Below are 22,916 nucleotides of genomic sequence, written 5' to 3' on the forward strand. Positions count from 1 at the left end.
TTCTTGATAACAGATCATCCCAGGTTGGAGTTTGGAAGTGTTTCACATTCTGATGTGATTTACTGGGCACATTTGCCTTTATTCCTCTGACAGCAGTGGTTGGCCTGATATTTGCATGAACTCAGGCAGGTTAATAAATGGAACTGTTGCTCATCTATTCACTAGTGAAGAAGCAGCAAGCAATGTAACATTTAAAAACTTATTGCATATGACAAATTAGATGGCATTTATGTCTGTGTTTGCTATGACTGTTTAACTCAAAAGCGTTTTTGCAGAGAAGGAATCTGATTTTAGTAAAGCAATATAGTAAAGCCTTTGATTTTTTTTAAAAAAGTCAGCTAGCTGTAACTTCAGTGTTGGTATTTCAAGGCCTCTCACTGATATTTTAGAAGTTTGTGGTAGTTTGAGCTTCCTTTTCAGGCCCTGGGGAAATAAGAGAGTGGTAAATCAAAGCCCGGATCACTGTTTGCATTTATTTTACTTCTTATTATGACATGTATGCAAACACTTACAAGAAATAGGGAAAAAGTATAATCATGATAAAATCCCTTTTATAGAACAAAGAGGAATAAATTTCTAGTCTAATTTATTACACTTCTTCTTAATACCATAAAGTCAATTGACTGCCTCATCAGGTTTGACAGTTCATTTATACTTCGAATTCTGTGATAGTACTGTTTAAATAATTACTGAAGGTTTAAGGATAATCTAAGAAAATAACTGGAAAGTATTTTTTCAGATCTGAAACGTGTTTTAATTTCTTGCACTTTTCCTTTCCCAGTGACAAAGTTTTTCAAAGTACAGATTGCAGTAGGGTACTTAGCAGCCACTGAAAGTCATTGTGTTGCCCTTGAAAAGACTCCTCTATTTGCATAGGCTGTCCTCTTTCTTTTTCCCTTTTCTAGTGACAAACAACATCCAGACTATGAGAAAATGTAATTAAACAAAAATGTTTATAAATATTCAGTGAAACCTAAGTGGCAGATTTAGTTTAGGTGCATCCTTTTACCATGATTGTGAAAGTAGAGAATAATTTCTGTTGATTTTAAATATTGTAAAAAGTTTACTACAAAATGCAAGTGTGATCCTAAATCTGGAGGCTTTTGTCCCATTGAGGATATTAAATGCTATGCTCTCGAGGCCATCCTACTTCTTTCACCCCTATGCTAGTGAGAGAGGTTTTGTATCAGGCTTCTCAGGTGGCATAAAGCAGCTCTGCCCATACTGACATCAACAGAGGAATGACAGATTATGCCAGCTGAGAATCAAGGTAGAAGATTTTAGCCACCAGAACTGGAATGATAATAGCATCCCACAGTAACCTAACCTTTCATAGTTCATTAATTGATTTGTACTCCTGATGTCACTAGTAATTCTTAAAATTTCGACTTCTAACTAACTCCTGCATTCTGCTGTGTAGGTCTCCCACGGCTGCAACTTCCACCAAAGTTAGATAGCCATCAACCACCTCTCCTCTGAAGAATGGGCTCCAAATTAGAATTTTTTTCTATAAGTTTGTACACTGAAACCTGGTAGTAGTTTTCTTGCCTGACTCTGTTCCCTTTATCCGTGACTATTCAAAAGCACGTTGCTCACTTAATTTCCCAGCATCCTCACAACTGACACATTGCTCCTCTAGCTCTTTATTTACATTGGCTGTGAGGTCAAGCAATGCCACCTTATCGGTATGCCAGGACTGCTCTTAGATTACGGAGTGAGCCATGTTTCAGGAACGCTGCTTCTCAACACAGAAAGTTCTGCCTCAGTTGGCTCAGAAATTGTTAATTCCTTTCCTTGTGCTTCATGTCTGGTTAGTTCCTAGCGTCTTAATGCCTGGCAAATCCTTCTCTACCCCGTCTCCTGCCAGTTACCTTCTCTCTTCCCTTCTTGCCAAAGTTTTCTTGCTACCTTCTGTTCCTTACTCCTGCAACTTTCAGCCTCTTACAGTATTTCATTTTTTCAATCCTTTGCTCCTCAGTAAGTCTCCAGACACCATTATGGCTTTTCTGATTTCAGTGGATCTTTTCAAGTCCTGGATTCGGTGGCAGACAAATCTAGAGATTCTAAGTTTAAAGCAGAAAGTAAATTAAAAGTATTGTCTACATTTTTTTTTTTTTGGTCTTCCATGCTTCCCACCATTTAGAACACTTTTCTACACTTTCCTTAGTGCTCTGAATATGTCATGATTTGCTAATGGTCAATCCTGAAAAAGGAAGGTTTTGCAGTTTCTTTAAATGAAGAGGTTAAATGCAGACTGTATCCTTTACAAAAAATATGCAAAACTCTGTTCTGATTTGTTTTCATTTTTTAAAAAGCATATGAAACCTGTGGAAAGTGCTCTACAATTCAGTAATAACTTTAGGTGGGCTTTGTTTTGTAGAACAGAGTTCTATCTTTTTCTGTGTAATGCTTCATTGAATTGATAATTGGGATAAAATGTGGCCATTTCTTGACAGATTGAGTCTTTTAGATTTTAGTCATTTTTGTCTATTTTCAGAAATATGCTTTTATTGCTTAATAGTGAAATTGCCAGTTGGAGGAGCTTATCTTCTTTCTCTTGCCTCTTGTCACATTTAATTTAACGGTCCAAGTTTTGTAGTTCTCCTTGCTCACTTCATAAACCTTAACCACTTCTGAAGTAAAATGCTGCCTTGGATGGGCAAGCAGAAGAAAGAGCCTAACCTGCCCTATTCCGTTTTCCTCCATCCGGTCAATCTTACTCTGCTATTCCAGCAACATAATTGGCTACACAAGAAATTCCACTTTGAAGGGGTTAATTTGAATTCCTACAGTCTCAACAAATTAACACAGTTCCTCTAATGTAAAAATCATAAATGTACTAATCATGTTCTAGTAAGCAGATCTACTAGAATTCTTCATTACATCTCAAATAAAGATGACAACTGTTCAACTGATTACACCACCCCTTGTGTAAGTTCCTGTTTTTAAAGATGACATAAATGTCTGCCAAGAAAGGTAATTGCCAGTGAAAAAGAAGATTGCCCCTCTTGAGAGATGATGATAAGAAAGTGAGTCATTTTATTTTCTGATATTTTCTTTTGGCAGTTGTGATTCAGAAGGCTTGTATATTATAATATACCAGTGTGCAGATGTTGAAACTTGTCACTGGAAACAGCTGGAAATGCCATCTCCTAATGAAAGAGGTGTTTTTCAGTGATTCCCATTTTAAGGAATGGGAAATGGGAATTTTAAGGAATGTCAAAAAAACAAAGCCCCAGAGTTAAAACAAGCTTTTTTACCTCCTTATAAATATGCTCCAAGCCTCCAAATGTATTCAATAATCATGCCATTTTGAAAGTGTCTTTCTTTCTTTCTATTGAATAGCAAAGCCACTGCAGGAAGTTTTGCCTGTGGAATATTATTGATATGGAAGTTCCTTTGAGATCTATTCTTGTTGTTATCTTTCCAGATAAAAACAATACATTTTTTTAGGAAAAAGAAATACGCATACCTTTAGCATGTTGTTAGCTGAAACGTGAATATTTTTCTACTAAAATTTTGATGCATTTCCTGGAACCACTGAGCTCTCAGTAACATTTTGAGTTAATGTTCTGCTGCCTACTGGCGTGGCTAACTTGAACTCAGAGAGTTTAATCAACTTCAAAGAGGAAACCCTAGGCTTCCTCTGTCGTCCCCAGAGAAGCTGGGAAGAAGCTCTTCCAGACCACAGGGGAGACAACCCAGGGTAGGGTCCTAATCTTGAATTGTGCCTTACAGAACCTCTCTCCATTGGTGATACGGGAGATCCTGTGAATAAAGCCTCCTTAAAGTGAAATTAGCCTTTATGAAACTCTGATTAATATTTTCTTTTGTTAGGCAACAATTTCCTCCTTTGGCTAATAGCCTGATGAATCCTGATGGCAAAAGCCTGCATCCCAGTGCTTCTTATGGTATTTAAAAGTTGAATGCACTGCAAATTAAGACATTCCATTTCTACCTGGAAAAAATACATATATTCTAGTATGGAGCAGGTGAAAAGCATAAAAAAACTAGTGAGAATAAACATCCTGCATCACCTTTGATCTTTCCAGAATTAAAATAATGTTGGTCATAGGAGGAGGAAGATACTTCAGCTAAGAGTCAAAGCTCTTAAGGACGCTGATCCTGATTCTCTGCTCCATTACACATTCTTTACACTGATGTAACTCCACTGGGCTTCTTTGTCCCTTTCTTGTCAGCTGAAAAAAAGTAAGAAGAATGTAAATGGCCTGTGGCATGAGGACTGTGTAGCACAATATTCAGTTTGGCTGATGGTTTTACAGTTACTTATTTAGAATCATTTAGTTTGGTTTGGTTGATGAGATTGCCTATTATCAAGTCAACTATTAATTATTATAATTTTAAGACTGTAGTTACCCCCAAAAGCTAATATTTGCTGTGTAAATAGTTATGAGTAGTATTAGAGATAGCCTAAGTGACAGTATTTTATGACAGTAAATAACTGCTTGTCTCTATTTGTCAGTAAACATTGGCTTTTTAATGTTAATTATCGACATGAACTATTACGTACTGATTTCTATGTATTCAAGTCTCTAAAAATACATAAATGTTTATTTTTCCCTCACATTAATGAATGAAGTTGAACTTGATGAAACTGATGTTCCAGCATTAGATTTATTAGAGAGTGTGAATTCTTGAAAATTTGAATCTCATCAGACTAAGCCTCATTTCAGTTTTACACCATTTTACCAGTTGGTGAAGGAAATTGCCAGTGTTAGAAGAATCTGAAGACCTCTACTCCTAGGTGCAGAGAAGTGCTCTGGAAATTAAGAAGTAGGATGCTTATCAGAGGTGGGAAGCGTAATCAGACTGAATCTTCACGCAGACCTGTAGGTGTTGATTCAGAGTCGGTATCTGCAAACCAAGCTGCAGGGTTCAGTTTGCAAATACTATTGCGAACCAAACCCTGCAGGGTTTGCAGAGCTCTAGTTACTATTATTGCTCCTAGTAAGGCTTATTATGCTGTCACAGAAGATGTAAGAAAATCCATCTCTCCACTTTAAACATGATAAGCCTTTGTCACCTACAATGCAATAAATGTTAAAAATAGAAGAGCGCCTGTGATAAGATTGTGACTTGCAGGCAACGAGCCATTGTCCAAGTACCGGGACTGATCTGGAGGGGCAGTCAGCCTCCACAGACGTGTCAGTTTGCTGATTGCTGTTTCTCTCCGAGTTTGATGAAATATTCATGTCTTTGCTCTGCTCTCTGCAAGCACTATTGATTTCTTGTATAAACGCAGCTATATTTAGTCTAGACAAATGGAATGTGGATTGCTGCTGAATAAATTGGATGAAAGGCTAGGGTTTTGCCTGTCCCTTTCTCTTGGTCAGGGGCAATTATTTATAATCAAGTGTAGTTTTTGTAAGTTAAAGGTGATTTTTTGTAATTTAGTAATTAGTCTCAGAACAAAAGTAAGCAGTTAGGCACAATCATTCTGTTGGGATAGTGGGTTAAGAAGGCAAATTATGCTTTGAGGTTTACAATCACAGTTACTAGGAGTAAAAAAAAAAGGCCAACAAAATAAAAGAATATGGCTAGCTGGAGAGGTTTGGGGCCTAATATCTTCTTTTTATAAAATGTATCATCTATTTTATGCTAATAGATTTTATCATACAATTAGAATTCAGCTCTAGTTGCTGCAGTTTTAACTTCTGCAGCTTTACTGCTCCTGTTAGCCATATTTTTTTCTGTTTCATTTTGTATTATTTCTTGAAAAATAAAGAGCTAAAACAGAGAAGAAGGAGAAAATATGGATAGAGTCTTGTTCCCTGGTCATTTCAGAACACGATATTTCTCTCCAATTAATAATAATCGTATTTTCTATTAAAATAGCTGAGTAGTAGTGAATGTGTTTGTGTTCCACTGTCCTCTAGTGGATGGAATCAGAGCGGCTCAGCTTTGTCAGAGACTATGCTGTTAATTTTTCCCCCTTTTTACAAATGTTACTTGTTTGTGTTCTGTTTTTTTTTTTAACAGATAAAGTTATCCTCTGTCTCTTCAGTTAATATGAAAACCTGAGCTTTACATGTATTCTATTGAAAATCATCAAATGTCTCTCTCTTGCTCTACTTTTTAGTCCCTTTGACTTAAATCAAGAGATGGAAAACCACAGGATTCTTCATTAACTACTTTAAAGCTGGGTCAGCAATATATACTGTAGCAAATCAAAACAATCCTTTTTTAGCAAGATGTTTTCATTTCTTTAGGAGTCCTATAAGAGTGTGTTACGTCTGATCCACACCAAGTATGGTGATCGCTTTCTACAAAGCTGTATTAAAACTTATAACTTTTGTTTGCCCAATTATTTTCCTGTAATTTTCTCTGTGTTATTGCTTTGTGTGTTTCCTACAAACCTAGGTGTATTTATTTCCTTAGCATGTGATAGCTGTGCGACATCAGGTTCATGTGCAATGCCGTTCTCAGATAATCTACGTGCTAGCTTTCTCTCTTTAAGGTAAAATCTCTTGCAATCCAATGAGAACTCTAAGGCTTTCATCTTGCACTGAGGAAGTACCCTACGTGTTCACTGTCATGAATTAATAGTGCCTGAGAAGTTCTCAATAAATGTTGCTCAGTTAGGCTGTGAGATGGTTTTAGAACTGGAGTTCTCATTAAGCTACTAAGGAGAATATTAATCCAAAAATACATTTTTCTAGAGAACGGAAAGAAAATGATAAGATAGTTCATAAAATCTCAGGTTGCTAGTGGAAATGTGTAAAGTTTGCATATAGTATAGATTGCATTAGTGTTTTGTTAGCTCTGTATATTGAAGGAACTTTTAAATGAAAATATGTTCTTCCTCAGTTGGAGTTATCTTGGTTCTGCTTCTCCTGTTATAGATTTTTATATATACATATATATATGTGTGTGTGTGTGTGTGTGTATACACATGTATATACACATATATATGTATGTATTTTGCTGTTTTTCTCATACAGTGGATGTAAAGTCGGAGGTTCCCGTGGCATTAGAGCCTATCTCACCGTTAGACTTGCGAACTGATCTCAGGATGATGGTTCCCATGGTGGACCCAATTATGCGTGAAAAGCAGCTACAGCAGGAACTACTCCTGATCCAGCAGCAGCAGCAAATTCAGAAACAACTGCTGATTGCAGAGTTTCAGAAACAGCATGAAAACCTGACCCGCCAGCACCAAGCCCAGCTCCAGGAGCACATAAAGGTAGCAACATTTTTCATTTATCCTTCAGCTTTTCTGTAAATTGAATATGCTTATAGATGGACATGAAAAGGGAGTGTTTATGAAAGATTTGCTGTGACTGAGAGGTGGAGTTTGAATGATTACTATTCTGTATTTGGGTGATAGGAGTCTTTTCAAGTAAAATTAGTAGCACCTACCTGCAAGTTACTTGCAGCAAACCAAGGTAGTAGTATTAGAGTCCTCAGTGCCATGAAGCCAATATAGCTACAGAAGATCAAACTACCTATTTTTTAGCCAAATTTTGAGTCAGCCTTCAGTGTGGCTTTTTTTTTTCTGTATGTGCAATTTTGAGTATATAGAAAGACTACTTTTTTGGCTGCTGTTTGAGTTTGTGCCCCAAAATCAAATCAATAAACAAGTGCATAATATTTATATCTGTAAAGTGAAGGTAGGCCCTGAAAACAATGTGTTTTCACTCTTCCCTGAACTGTCTCCCATAATGTACAAAGAAAATGTTTTATGGGATTACATGCACAATGATAGGATTGCTGTAATGGATTTTGACTGGGAATTTATGATCTTGGCTCTCTTTCTATTTTTCCCCTCTGAAAGGTCTACTTGCTGTTATGTTACTGTGTTAAGCTTCCCGCTCAATGAAGCTGACAAATGCAGTTGAGCGCAGCAGCCAGAATTTGGTGATACTGGCAAAAACTGAGAATGTTGTGCAGTTTCAATGCATTTTGCCAAAAGAGAAAGAAGTGAAACCACAGCAGCAAGCTGCTATCTGATGTTAGAGCTGACTTTAGTGAGAAGTGATAATGCACTATCCCACTTGGAAGAGTGGGAAAGTGGGTTAAGAGGTAAAAAGAAGTGTAAGCCCAAATAAAAGTGCTGATATTCAGTTACTGAAGTGGTTTATTTTGGCCAGCACTGACCAAGAAAACAGTGCAAGCTGCACTTTCTCATGTCTTTTTGTTCTGTGCAAGTTACAACAGGAACTCCTAGCCATTAAACAACAGCAAGAACTCCTCGAAAAAGAGCAGAAACTGGAGCAGCAGAGGCAGGAGCAGGAACTGGAGAGGCATCGCAGGGAACAGCTTCCGCCCCTCAGAGGCAAAGAAAGAGGCCGAGAAAGTAAGAGCCGCTGCACCATGAATCCTACTAAGAAAGATAATATATTCCCCTCTACCTTCTCCCAGCTGAAATGGACAAAGAACTGGAGTCTGAAGCAAGTCTATTAACTGAGTGAAATATGCAGCTAGAGAAGTCAAAGCTGTGCTTGCCGAAAGGCAGAGCCACCTGTTGCACTCACAAATACGTGTTATTATTTTGTGTACAGACTTGGAGAACTGTAGGAAAGCACATTTTGGCAGACCTGTAGCTCTTTTTATAGAAAGGTAGGGAATTTGAAAGCCTAAGGTTTCACTTGAAATCTTCTTCTCTCTGAGGAATTTACTTCCCAATATAGAAGGCCCTACAAAACAGCAATCTATATTACTGATGAAGTAAATTGCATGTTGTTTCAAGAATGAAAATATAATAAAATATTTAAGAATGTCTTTAACTGAGACATCTGGTTGTTTTTGTGTTAGTTACAAAAACAGCAATTTTTCAGACTGCCTTATGTTTGTTCCTGATACCATTTCGTGACACCTGACCAATAGTTATTTCTAGCTCTTACATAGCTCTAAGGCAAATGACGGCAATAAAGGATGTTGTTGGAATGTGATGCTCACTAGAGGGAGACAGATACAAATAATTCCCTTTGGAGAGGTCAGTTTAAAAATCAGGTTGTAGAAATACATTGTGAGGGTATTCAAAATGAAGCTGCCACAAGCAGATATTGTTACTTGCCTTGATAAGTGAGCACAAAGTATTAACTAACAAAGACCAAACCAGAAAAGAGCTGTATGTTATGCTCATAGGGGTCATATACGTATGCCTATTCTTCTTGAGAGGAAAAATGTATCAGCTGGAGAGTTGTAGGTATACTATAGGTTGTAGGCTCTAGAAATTAAGGAGTCCATGGGGCTTCCATTACTTTGGTGAATAATGAATCCATGAAGGCAACATATGACTTTCAAAGAGAGATTTCAAAGAACTTCGACTGTCTAGGTTTTGGGGGTGGGGAGGAGGGGGTTGTTTGTTTGGGGGGAAGGTAGATGAGGGTTCATATATTCCTCTGTCTGAAGAATGCTTTCCAGAACAGCGTTTGCAATGTGAGGTTTTGTTCTTTGTCCTTTTCAGCCTGGCCTAGCCGGGTTCCTTACTCTCTGCCACCTTAATAACTTTTTGAACCACCAGCCTATTGACCCAGAAGTGGGAGGGTAGAAGAAGCTCCAAAAACAAAACGAACCTAAAAGTGCTGTGAAAATCTGCCTCTGAATAAGCAGTTGGGTTTTATGAGTTCTCCCACCGAAGGAAAAGCAGCAGTGTGAACTCAGGGGTTCCCTTCTTGCCGGGTGGCCGTTCGGTGTGTACCAGCCGTCCAAGCAGCACCGATGAACTCCAGGTGCAGCCCCAGCATGTGCTGATGATGATTTGCTGATAAGGAGTAGGGGAGGGAAGGTTGATTCTGGGAGGGGAGTTAGGGTTTGAAGCTGGGGGGAGGAGAGGTTTTTATGGGAGCCAGGTCATAGGAGACGCGCTGGCCAGCTAGCCTTGCTGCATCAGGGTGGGGTAAGTTTGTAACACCCCATACTTACAGTATCCGTCATGCTTAGGTCCAAAGTAAAGTTTTTTTCTTCTCTTCTTCATAACTATATGAGGAAAACTGAATGAAGACGTTTTTCTTTTTTATACTTTTTTTTACATAAAATATTATCAGTAAAGAAGCATGCCTAGTTCTAGAAGCAGGGATCAGTACTTTAACCTAACATTGGCATGCTCTGCTCATCCCACTTTGCTGAGCTAGCCCTCAGGAGAGGTCAAAATGTGCTGTGTCCTCCTGTAGTTATGTTCCAGTGTCTTAAGAGTGGAGTTATCAACTACAGCTCATGTTTCAGACTGTTTTTTATCTTCCAGACATTGCAGGTACAGGCTGTTAAGTGACTTGAATAAAAAGGCTCACCGCTGAGTCTTTCTGCCACATTCTACCTGTAATCAAGACAATGTTCTGAGGACAGATATGCTGTGCTATTGCCATTACTTTAATAAAAGAAAAACATTCTTTGCTGCTAACTCAAAGTGACCTTTTGTCACTATCTTTTTAGTTCTATCATTGTTTTTGTATGTGGGAATTATTAGGAAATAATTTAAATTCTTTAGCTACATCTGGCCCTGGATGAATGGCCTCATCTACTGATGAAATATTCCTTGTGATTTCACTGTATTGCTGGGTTATAGCCAACTTAATTCTCTTACAGAAAGATGTTTAATTCAGATATTATCTAATTTTGACTGATTTCTACCAACGGTTTTTATAGTTTGCAACACTTTCAGCAGCAAGACATGGACTTTTTTGTGTGTTTTTTTTTGTTTTTTTTTTTTTAATATTTTTTTCAGTGCAGATAAGAAATGTTGAATTCTGTGTGTCTTAGGGGCAGTGGCCAGTACAGAAGTGAAGCAGAAACTTCAAGAGTTCCTGTTGAGTAAGTCAGCAACAAAAGACTCTCCAGCAAATGGAAAGAATCATTCCATGAGCCGCCACCCCAAGCTCTGGTACACGTATGTTCAGTGTTAAGCTGTTTCCTTGCCTTATTGAGGTATCTGCTAAAACTACGCATCAGAATGCTTCTCCAGCAGGGTTATTGGGAGCCTGTTTCCAGAGCAAGGTAGAAGTTCAACCAAAAGTTAGAAAAAAGCCAGAAGTGCAGTACTTCTGATTGAACTGAAGAGTACTCAGTGGCAGGTGATGAGCTGAAAGCTATACAGAACAAGGTGGTGTCAGGAATTTGTATAAATTTTTCATTTTAGGTGCTTCATCTAATGATTTTGCCATCACAAGATTTCCAAGTACACTTGTCATTTTGCCAGGTCTGTTCAATTTCTGTACTTAGCTTGACTTTGTGGTTGATTCATTTTGATTTTGAGTCAATTGGAAAACTGATTTCTTCTTGAAGATATTCTGCTTTCTAATGCAATTATTTGTGTGGTATAAGTAACTTGCAAGGATTCTCAGAAGGCTAATAGGTCATTTACCTTTTCTTACTCTAATGGATTTCAGTATTCAAGGCTGTATTCTGATAATGCCTTGGCCTTGATAAGAATCTACTTAAAACACTGAAACAAATTATTTTATTGAGTCCTGTAATGGCTATATTAATGTTCTAAGAGTTTACAGCCATTAATTAATTCCTTTTTGACTTCCATATTGTAACAGACACATTTTTATAAGGCGATCGTACAAAATGAGCTCTGGCTGCATTTCTGAAAGATTTCAATGTGACCCCCAAATTGACCCGTAATAGGACAAACAAAAATACAAGTAGATTTTGATCTAGTTTTTGCTCTTAATTCTTGAAAAAAAATTATTGAAGGCCTGCCCTTGGATTTTTCAGTCTAAGCTAATCAGAGCATTGTGGTAACATGATTTAATATATGCTTACATTGTTTCTGGTAGAGGTATATTACTTAATAATTTCTTCGAAACAGTGTGCAAGATTCTCTGGGGCATGTGAGATTTTTGGCCTAATACTCTGAGGTTAGCTCTGATTCTTCAGATGAGTAAGAACTAGGAGCTCTGTGGGGGGATGTCTTCTACTGCACAAGGGAAAGTAGTACTTCATCTCTATTAGTGCCTCTCTTTGACAGAGGCATATTATTATTTGCTTAACCGCACTACATTGGAAAGAGACAGAGAGAGACTCCGCAAGAGGCCAAATAAAATGATGTTTAAATAAATGCAAAGTTTGAAAGTTTCCCTCCTTTCTCCTCTCTCCCCCTCCAAATGAAAAATCAGCTAAACCAAAAAAACTGTATCTGGGCCAAATGATGCAATTTTTTTGCAATTTACAGAAAGGTCTGCCCGCATTATTTCGTTCATTTAACAGTTGTCAGAAAGAACTTTTCAATTTGGAACTTCTCTGCTGACATAAATGTTATGTGCTGTAGAGTGGTACAGCCACAGAACCTAAGGGCAAGGTCTTAGCTTTCTTGTCCACTCCTGACTAAATAGTCTGTATTTTTTTCAAGAGATAATAATAACTCAATATTTTGGATTAGTTTTTACAAGCACTCCCTCACTGAAAATCCCCCCATGTTCTTACAGAAAAGACTGTATCAATGTACCTCTATTTGTACATAATAAACAGGAATGAAATAGCTTTTGCTGTGCTTCAGCTGGTTCACATTAAAATGCAACCATCTAAAATGGTCAATTCCCCAATCTGGTGACAGATCCTGTCTGTAGGTCGACATGACTCTTATCCTATGTGACTTTTATAATGAGTGCAAAAAGTACATTCTTGGGAATCCCGAGGAGTTCCATAACTTACTGTAAAACTGAAATTGGTTACATGAGCCTGTGGTTTGTGCACACTTAGAGAAACAGGAACGTAAACACAGCTGAGACATGTGTACAACATGTGTAGATGGTTACTGCTGGTCACCTCAGTGACTGCTAATTTGTGACCTCTCTGTGTCTGCTGCAGGGCTGCCCACCATACCTCACTGGATCAAAGCTCTCCACCCCTGAGTGGGGCCTCGCCACCATACAAATACACTTTACCAGGAGCACAGGATGCCAAGGATGATTTTCCACTTCGTAAAACGGGTGAGTTAAAGTAGTTTATTCAAACTCCTTACCTAGCCATTCTCCCACCTTTTAACCAGGCAGTCCGTCAGTAAGGCATATTTCATATTCCACCAAGCCCATTCAGGATGATTCATGGGGAAAGTTCAAAGATCCTGCTTGTATCATTTCCAGGTTAGATTGTCCATATGATGTGAAAAGCCAGTATTTCCCAATGCTAACAGCAAGTGAAGCTTCAATTCTGATAAATTTTGTTTCTAAATAGACCATCATTTCAGGGAGTTTTTATGATATTATTTTCTTTTTCTGAATATTACTTTATTACTTCTGGGTTTAATAGCTCTCTTTCTTTTCCATGGTAGATACAGTATCTATCTGCAGACTGTATGCTGCCTGTAGACAAAATTTTTGAGGATGTTTTGAGGAGAATTCATGGAAAGAGGAGGAATTGGATTAATATTATATTTTGTGATGTCTGTTGCCAAAGTTTGTGTGTGCATGTGCGCAAACATGCCCACATTTGTATGTGCTTTTTAAATTCTTCACATAGGAATGTTTAATATTTTAAAAGGAAAAACTCATTTGAACTTTTCAGAATGTTTTAAAGGATTTAGCTAGTGAGCCTTATATCTTGACAGCAGGTGAACTGTAGACTTGACTTTCTCTGCACCATAAAGAACGCTAGAAGGATGGTGGTGGAGTCCATGTGGCTGTTGCCTCGGGCCCTTGTTGCAGTGACCGGTATCCGAGAATGCAGGGAGATGCTAAGAGAGGAAAAAGAAAAAGAAAAGAAAACATTAGATGCCTTATTGCATGAGCCTGCTGTTGAGTGATACAGTTACACTCAGAGAGAGGGGCTGGCCCCCTACTGTGCTAACTGCCTTTGAATGTGATTCAGCCACTGGGAGACTGAAAACTAACAGCAAAACTGGTGCTGACTTGAGAAGAAGTGGCATTTGGAATCAGTATACATTCAGAAAGAGAATCCAGTCTAATATAAGAATGCATCTAATACTTCAGGATAGACTCTCTAAGCTCATATTATATCCCCAAATATTTCCAAAAGAATGAAAAAATGAAAAGCAAATTACTAATTTATTCTTTCTGAATTATTCCATGTGATTTCTGTACAATATGGTGGTATTATAGCAAGATTCTATAAAGTACTGTTCAGGCTATTCTGTCGCAATAAGCCTTTCTGCGTTTTTCTGCTTAATACTGTGGCGCAAGATATATTTTCTGTGCCAGTAGGCTATATGTTTTGATTTTTTTAAACAAAAGGATGCACTCTTTGTCTCTTAAATGCTATGAGTTCATCTACAGTTTTCTGAAATGCAAGTTTTAATTTTTCTCCCATGTTTACATATCTTAAATATTATGATTGATATTTATGATGTGTCAGACTGTTGATCTGTAAAACAAAACATTTTCAAACATTGTAACAGTAAAGTTCTCGTGCAGCTGCTAATACTTTTATATCTCTGTGGGGGTTTCAAAATATTCCTTAATTCAATTCCCATTGTCTGCATAAGAGGACTATAATATAATTAAATCCAGATGTTTTCTATATGTTATTCCAAATATTTGGGCATGCAATGCATCAGTTACAAAACTGAACAAAGGACATGATGACTCTCTGAAAAGATATCTGCAGAATAAATAGACAAATAGTAACATAGTCATCAGCATAACTGTTTTTATGACATGAGCATTAATTAATGTTTTTATATAGTGATTCTAATAAGCAAATAGAAATGAAGTGTACAGCATGTTGTAAGTTAGCAAGGGAATGTACTTGATAGCTCTCTGCATCAGCGAAAATAGCAACCCTGTTAAATATCCTGTTTACACGTTCAGTCTCTCATGGTAGAGTTGTAATTCCAGCCTTCAGCGACATCCCCACAAAGGGTCCAATGCTTTTACTCGCAACCTGGTGAATAATCAACAGGAACCAGATCGACACAAGTCAAATGACCCTAATCTGATCTGGGTGGTTATAGGGCCATCCTCCAGGCAGAGGGGACATTGTGGAGCCTGTGTCATCCTCATGGGACCTTACTAGACAAAGATGTCCCACGAACACTCATATACACGGACAGGCTATAAGCCTGCAGAAATCTGACCTTTGCCACAAGGGTGAACCTCTTTTCCTTTGCTTTGGGCAATGAATGCTTATTGCCACTGGCTCCTGGTAAACCCTCTGTGATGCTGAACCTGTGTGAAGTCAGCAGTTCAGAAGAAAGTGAACCTTACATTCTTTTTAGCCTTAAGAAAGGAATACCTACTGTAGATTTTAATCACAATTTTTGTTTGGTTCTTAATTTTGTTTTCCATGTTCATAATATAAAACATAGGAATACTCTTTCCAGATTTAACGTGATGCCCTTGGAAGATAATTCTGACTGACTCAGTTACGTTAAGATCAGATTTAGCAGGAAGCAAAGCTGAACGATTTACTTCTGACATCCTAATGTGTTATTCAGTACTAGGGGAATGCTAAGTGTCACATAGGAATTGTAAATCAAGAGTCTTACTTACTTTCTTTTTCAGTAATCTACTTAACCTTTACTTAATTAGTCCTAAAGTGGCATCTCCTTATTAATCTTTTTTAAATGAATTCAGATAGACCATAGTAAAGAAAAAATATTCCATGCGACTTTTACTGTTATGCTTCTAGCATCTAGAGTAATGGGATGCACAGCTACTGGGGAAACGCTTAGTGTCTTGGTGTTGGTGTGCTTACAGTTAGGCACCAGAGTTAGCATATTAATGCAGTGACGATGGTTAAGGCACACCTCCCTTAGCCATGTGGATTATTGCTTTCCTTACAAGACGCAGCAGAACTTGTCAGCAGTAGGCTTCACACAGCTTTGCTGCATGGAGGATTGGGACTGTCCTAGGGGCTAGAGGCCAGGATATGCAGCTCTTTGCACAGCTGCATTCAGATGCTCTGTGTTGACAGACTTTCAAAAAGAGCAGAGCAAGGGGAGCTATTGCTTCATTGGACAGATAAATATACCATAAGGAGAAGTTATACATCTGTAGCTGAGAGCAGAATTTGGCCTAAGCAGCCTGAGATCAAATTTTGAAAATGCCCAAGACCTCGCTGTGGATACCAGGTATAATATGAGAGTTTTTTGTAGAGCACCAAAAAGCCTGAGCAGCACATGGCTCATTAATTTTCAATGAGACTAATGCTTCTAAATTGCCCAGAGAGGTTTAAAAGTTCCTCCCAGTTACTGAACACTTTTGAAATTCATACTGACCATTGTAAGAGCTCTAATGGTGGCTGTGTGCTTTTTAAAACTTGATCATTTAATATGAGGAGCTTTTGATTTCCAATGTCCGTAATTCTTGTATCTATCTATCTGGGAAAATATCATCTATTTCACGAGGCTGCTATAAAACTAAAAAAAAAACGTAGCAAACCACATGGGTTTCATAGGACAGGAGATTTTCTCAAAGAAAACGGGTTTTTTTTTTTACCTTGTTGAAATAAATGCAGAAATGTTCTGGCAACAGGCCAAAATGTTTGCATTTTCTTGAATCTGTTACATTTCATTTTCTATGTGCTAGTGTTGATGCAAGCCAGCAAAAGCCAGTAAATTCCAGTAAAGGTTAGCTCTCTAACTGAAGCTGTATGTTTTTTTAAAAAAAATGTTCCTATAGATGGAATTTCTACATTTTGCCACATATTTTGGCTTTTGTTGGAAGAAATTCCTGGGGATGTCAGTATATCAAGTAGAAGCTTTTTCCTTCATGAGTTTAGCACGATCACGATAGAATGGGAATGTCGATCAATATTTCTATTTATTTGATTTTATGCCAGTTGGGTCTTTCTTTGCTCATGGATTTATAAGCTCACGACTTGCGTTTTGTTTAAGGATCAGTTAGGATGGCACTATTTGAAAATATGTTTGTAGCCCACTTTCCAAACACTGAAAGAATACTCAGTGGAAACACGGCATAGGTATTTCAAATAGTCCAAGATACTTGCTTGGAGGGGGGAAATTATCTAATTTCATACAGGAAAAAAGAGGAGATGAAGGACTATTTAATATTGTGATGAAAGAGAGGAGGGAGGCTGTGCTGCACAGCCATGAAGATCACTTTGTAAAAATTATATTAGGTTAACCTGATTAGGCAGTAGAATAACAGCATAGCTCTTATGTAATGGGAGTGAAAGATTCCTGAATGAGAACTCGGCAGATGTATTTTTTTTTACAAAGAAATTAATTAGACTATTTCCTTATCATCATTCTTTCTGCACTTAGTGACTCACTAATCTACTGGAGCAGTTGAGACTGAAAAGAAAAACATTTTGTGTGTGAAAGTTTTTCTCCCCTTCCCTTCCCTGCCCCACACGCCATCTAATTCCATTTCTGTCTGCATTTTCTAGGAAAACACTCTCCTGTGTGTAACAGTGTATGAAAAAGCTGAATTTCTGTTGGTCTTCAGTGAAAAAAACAAGGCTTAGAGGATCACAAATCCTCAAATACATATCTGCCAAAATGAATAATTCAAACTCAGTGAAGAGATGCAATATTTTTCTCAGAATTTGTAAGCAGGCACAATAAATGGGAGAGGCACTTTGGTTATCAAAGGAGGGAAAGAGAGTAAACATGATACAGTTCTCATTTTATCCTGTTTTTCAGAGGTGCTAAAGACTGCTGCCTCTCTTAAGTCTTTGGCTGCCCAGGTTCATGAACAATCTTGACAAGTTTGGGTGATTTGCCCAAAGGAAATCACCAGTGCTTGTCACAGAAGAGGAATAAAAAAAAAAGATGTATCCTGATTCCCAGTCCTTTTTCTTCAAGACTTCTCTTTCAATATAGTAACTAATTACCAAATAGACTTTTTAGCCTTCTTAAATTCACTATCAATAAGTTGAGAGGTCCCAGTTAGTAGTGAGAGTCTTGAGAAAGAGAAAGGACTTTCACTTGTAATTAAAGAATGAATCTGAAGCAAACTGACGTTAACAGCTTCTTCCGGATTTATATAATGAGCAGGCCAAAGTGGAGTTCAGCCCACTCGAGCCCAATAGCTTTAAAGAAACGTAATACCATGGTAGCTACTGTGCTGTGCTGCAGTCATCTTGGTTCCATTAATGTGCTGTAGTTTCCTAAGCTGAGGGTGAGCATGAATGCAGTGTCACTCCAGCTTAGCTTGGATGAGAGGGAAAATGGTTTTAGATAGCTTAAAACCAAATAAAAATGAATGCTAGGGTAGGCCCAGTGACCATGTTTAGTATCTAAGGCACTTGCATTGGTATGTTGTGGTATGGCGAAAGCTGCTGAGGCCTGCACCTGGATTCAACAGAAGTCATGATGGGGATGGTTCCCATAAAGACCATCATACTCTTCCCGTCAGTGCAAGATTATTCCTCTAATATATTCTATTTAATGCTTACTTTTAATTGCAGGAAGCTAAGCTGTTATTCTTGGATGATTATTCTTACTTAATTTTAAGGTGGTCTGGACTTGAGTTTTTTCTGTCTTTTTTTTTCTTCTGGAGTTTTAGCACAAATCCCACTGCTTGTATTTACTTCACCTTATATCTTGTCAAGTACTTACTCTGCTGCGTTAGGTACTGAACCTTCTTGATGGCTAGTATATCCACAGTTAGACTAATTGTGTAGTCTTAATCTAACTACTATCTTAACTTCTCAGTTACTCTTCTTTTACTTGCCTGTACATAGCCAAAATTGAGTTACAAAGTTCTACTTCATGTGTTTTGATATTGCTTTCTGTTTAAACCTAAAGCTTTTCTTACACAAACTTTGAATTTTTTTCAGAAACATTTCATAAATTACCAAGTAGCTTGAGTATTTTTTTGATAGCTAACTAATCAAGTACTGGACACCTTTTTTACACGAGAACCTAAAGCAAATTTAGCTGAAATAAGGGACACAGAGCAATCCTAACATATAGAGGATTTTAAGAGCATGATGTCCATTGACAATAAAGTGGAATGGTTTTAATAGGCCTTTGAAAGCCTCTCCCCTCTGTATAAATAAGTTTCAAAATAGTATATATAAAATCTGAGACTCTTTGAAGTCAATGGCAAACGCTCCTGTTGGATTTTTGTGAGACCAGGATTTTTTTTCAGCTCTATCAACAGCAAGGGCAGCTGAAAACTTTCAGAAAAGTAAACAATAACATCTAAAAGATGGCAAAAAGAGAGAAACACAGAGAAATGAAAAGTGGAAATCACATGGTATCAGATCATCTAAAATAGAATATGTCGGTTAGTAAAAATTGCACTTCTCCAAACTCCTGCAAAACATAGCTTCACTGAAAAATCTGTTCAAACCCACAATTCTAATTAAAGGTTTTAGCTGCCAAATAACATGTTCTGGCTAAAGCCAAGTAAGTATTACAGAGCCGTTCATGAACAACGGCATAAGCTTTGTACTTTGCTTTTGATTTTCTCATGGGAAAGTAATATAAATGAGAGTGATACCTCCCTGTTGGCTTTAACTGTTAGACATGCAAAGCATGCTGAAATTGTACATAATTCTCTTCCAAAGGAAAGGAAATAGCATTTCAATGGTTTTCCTCAGTGTCTCGTTGAGTTATGGTGGTGCACAATTATTCCTGTTAAATTACTCTACCAGATGGAAGGTTACATTGTATATTTAGCTAATTAAGTTGTAGAGGATTGGAATTGAATCCCAGAGTATAAAAAACCTATCTAAAAGTAACTTATTTTGATTCAGTTTTGTTGTGAAGGTGCAGTATCAATGTCTAATTAAGACTTAAAACAGGTGGGTTTTTTTCCTCACTTCACTTAGCATGGAGAGATCTTTCACAAAGTCAGCCTTGCCTACAGAAGTTACACAAACATGTTTTAAAAACCAAAACAACCCTTGGGCCAAATTTAGCTTCCATTGGCTTCAGTGGAGCTGTGCCTTCCTATTCTTGAGCTGAATTTGGCCAAGGGTTCTCATCTGTTAGGAAAGCAAGATGTATTGCTTTTTGATGTTTTAGTTTTCTTGGCATCCTGTACTGTTATAGCAGAGTCCCTACATGCTGCTATTCTGTGTTACCTTTGGGCAACTCTAAACAATATATTTCAGCAATCTAGACCTGCCTAGCTCTCATCTACAATGAAATTGATGTCCTCTCATATCTGGGGAGAAAGTAATGGTATTTAGTCATGGCTGGCGTTTAATCATGGTTCTGCAGGTTGTCGAAATATTAATTTGTTGCATACCATCAATGAGTTATCACTGTTGGATATTTTCCTAGATTGAAATCTCTGGGATTTGATCACCCTATTAACTAATTCCTTCTTGCATAGGGCTTGGGGAAATGAACATGATTATTCTGTAAAACATAAATCATATATTAAGGGGTCAAACCGTGGCCCTGCACAAGCCTGGACTGTTGGGGTTAGCGGATTGTCTCTGGCACTTCTTCACCGGACAAAGTAATTTTGCTTGTGCTAAAGTAATGATTCAACGGATGCTGGAGGAAGATGTAGGCTGAAGAGTGGGATTTGCTGTATTTGAAGAAAGTATAGTATTGTATTCCCCTTACATCTTCCCAGCTAGAAGTTCCTGGGGTATAGGGCCAGAAGTCTCAGAAGGGGACAAGAATAACCAGTGAAGACTTATCCAGGAGGACTGCCAGTCATGCATGTCTAAATTTGACATGATGAGAGATGCTCTCTACTAAATTACCGCCTTCCCCTCTGCAGCTCCTTAGAACTAAAATATGATTTAGCTTCCATAAGTGCTGTAAAGTGCACAAAAATAACAGAATTTGAGAATGAAATAGGAAGATAAGAATTAACATTAAAATATCCTTGTTCTTTTTTTCTAAATTTTAAGACTTTTTTCTGCCATTTCACATGGAAGGAGATTAAGATTGCATGTGACATAGCAATCATATGTCATGGCTTCAGCGCAATGAGGACTCTACTCCCTATACATTTACAGAGAGCCTAGGCTGAAACTATAGCCTCGTTCAAGGTAGTAGGATTTCTGCTAATGCAGTCATAACGGCCCAAGTTTGTGCACATGTAAAGTGATGGTGCTAATGAACAGAAATTGCTAGGAATTCTATCAAGAGTCTGTTTCTTTGCCCTCACAGGTAACACACAGATGAGGTATCAATAGGAAATATATTACATAGATCAGCTTTTCATGGAAAAAATTTACAGCTGCCTAATTCTGCCTAAATGCAAGCAGTGCTGCCTAATTTTGGCTAAATGCAAGCAGTACACTAAATAATTCCTACACCTAATTCAGTGAAGCATTCCTAGAAAGATAATACTTATTTGCATGGGTAATAAAACAAATTTTGTGTTTCCATATTGATTGCAATGCATTAAAGGAAAAGTTAGATATTTAAAGTGGCTTCAGGGAATATTTCATTTTTCAACCTTCTTTAGGCAATCAATGAAAAACTGCTAATCTTGTTAAAATTGCTTCCTTAGCCTGAAGACAACTGAAGGGCTGAGGGATCGCTTCTAATCTAATTAGCTATTTCACCATGTGTTTCACTAAACCTGTTTTCTTATTTAGGGAATGGATATTTACCTTAGTCTGGGTAAATAAAGCATTCTACATTTTACAAAACTAAAATAAAGCAACGAACTAAAGGGTTTCACATGTGACTAGCATTCCCCTTAAAGCAAATGGTAGTACAGGAAACAGTTTCTGTATATGCTGAAAACATATTAGGTGATGCAAGCCAGATAAACAAGGCATCTTCATCCTACAGGGCTGTATCTGGTGCTTCTGCCTCACTGGAACCACCCAATGGTCAGGACCAGTAACATAGATATTCTATGTAGCTGTTGGAAGAGTTTTTGAGAGAATGGTGTAAATGGCGCTCAGTCTCATGAATCTACTTTAAAACTCTTTGAGAAGAGAGGCATTTTAAATTACAAGAATTTAAAAGCCCTTGAACCTGCAGAACTATACTGCATGCAGGTATCTCCCGCTCCACCAGCTAGGGGAGAGGTCGTCCTGGTGTTTACTCACCAATATTGTCTTGTATTTGAAGGTGGGGTTCTATGGTAGAAGAGCAAAAAGGCATTGCCCATCTTGCCGTGTTTAGTATATATATTCGGATCTGTGGAGGTGGCTGCAACAGTCTGCGGTTGCCTCCAGGAAGTCAGAGCAGAAGTCAGAAACTCCAAGCAGAGCAGAAAGTGTTTACGTGTCTGCTAGAACCTCAGGTAGCTAGAGGAAGGACTGTGAGATCTTCAGTAGTCTCTCACAGGAACAGATTTGGTGGCAGCTCTCCATAGAACAACTGAGGGAGCAGGAAGCAACTTTGGTTCCTGACCTATGTCCTCTGCCTCTCTAGAGCATTCTACCTGCCTTTGATTAGATTCATATTTTTGTTGAAGCCAAGACTATCTCCTCATTTATCCTTTCTGGTGGGGGATAGGAGTGCCTTTTGTACTGCCTACATCACTGAGCGGGGAAACTGGGAAATTTTGGTCGTCTTCCTGATAGATGTGTGAATGGGCGTTTCTCCCTAGCCAACTACCCTCAGACTACCTTCTTAGGAATCTTAGATATGCCTTTCAGCTGTTTTCCTTGGTACAGTAATGGGGTGGGATTTGACCTTTTCCTTAATCTCCAGTGCTGGCACTGCATAGACAGGCAGCCTGCTTTATTGTTTATATATTTTCTCACCTTTGTGACTGGGAGCCCACAGTATGAGCCAGGAACCCACCTGTGCTATGCAATAAATGCAACAAAAAGAGGATATCTTAATCTCTTCAATTTTAAAACAATATGTTTTCTCTCCCTGCACCCTTCCTGCTTCAAGGGAATTATCCATAGAGAACTCAAAGTTATTTTATTAGCACATTCAGTATCTTTTAGAAAACTCTCATTTGCCACAGTGCTGCAGAGAAACTTGACAAAGCTTAAGCCACTGATGCACTGAAAATACCACCGTCATGCTAACCAGAACCATCTCATTGTACCTCCAATGATCTGTACCCGTCTATCATGCCTTTGTCCTGTACTTAGACTTTAAGCTATCTAAGGAACGAACCGTCGTTGCGGTGTGTTGT

General features: G+C 38.0%; 1 protein-coding gene across 16 annotated transcripts in view; it reads left to right on the forward strand.

Annotated features, from left to right (window-relative positions):
- HDAC9 (histone deacetylase 9) overlaps positions 1 to 22,916 on the forward strand; it is a 508,743-nt gene that overhangs the window by 263,559 nt on the left and 222,268 nt on the right. For 12 of the 16 annotated variants that reach the window (XR_011139634.1, XM_068935036.1, XM_068935042.1 and 9 more), the window contains 4 exons: positions 6,963 to 7,204; positions 8,170 to 8,317; positions 10,723 to 10,849; positions 12,775 to 12,896. Coding sequence is in view for 15 of the 16 variants with exons in the window: in XM_068935036.1 (XP_068791137.1) it covers positions 6,963 to 7,204; positions 8,170 to 8,317; positions 10,723 to 10,849; positions 12,775 to 12,896 (639 nt within the window). In the remaining variant the exon portion in view is untranslated. The remainder of the gene's footprint in view (positions 1 to 6,962; positions 7,205 to 8,169; positions 8,318 to 10,722; positions 10,850 to 12,774; positions 12,897 to 22,916) is intronic. The other 4 variants (XM_068935038.1, XM_009680793.2, XM_009680794.2 and 1 more) reach the window with 3 other exon arrangements.

This window comes from Struthio camelus, chromosome 2, assembly GCF_040807025.1.
Source record: "Struthio camelus isolate bStrCam1 chromosome 2, bStrCam1.hap1, whole genome shotgun sequence".
NCBI lineage: Eukaryota > Metazoa > Chordata > Aves > Struthioniformes > Struthionidae > Struthio > Struthio camelus.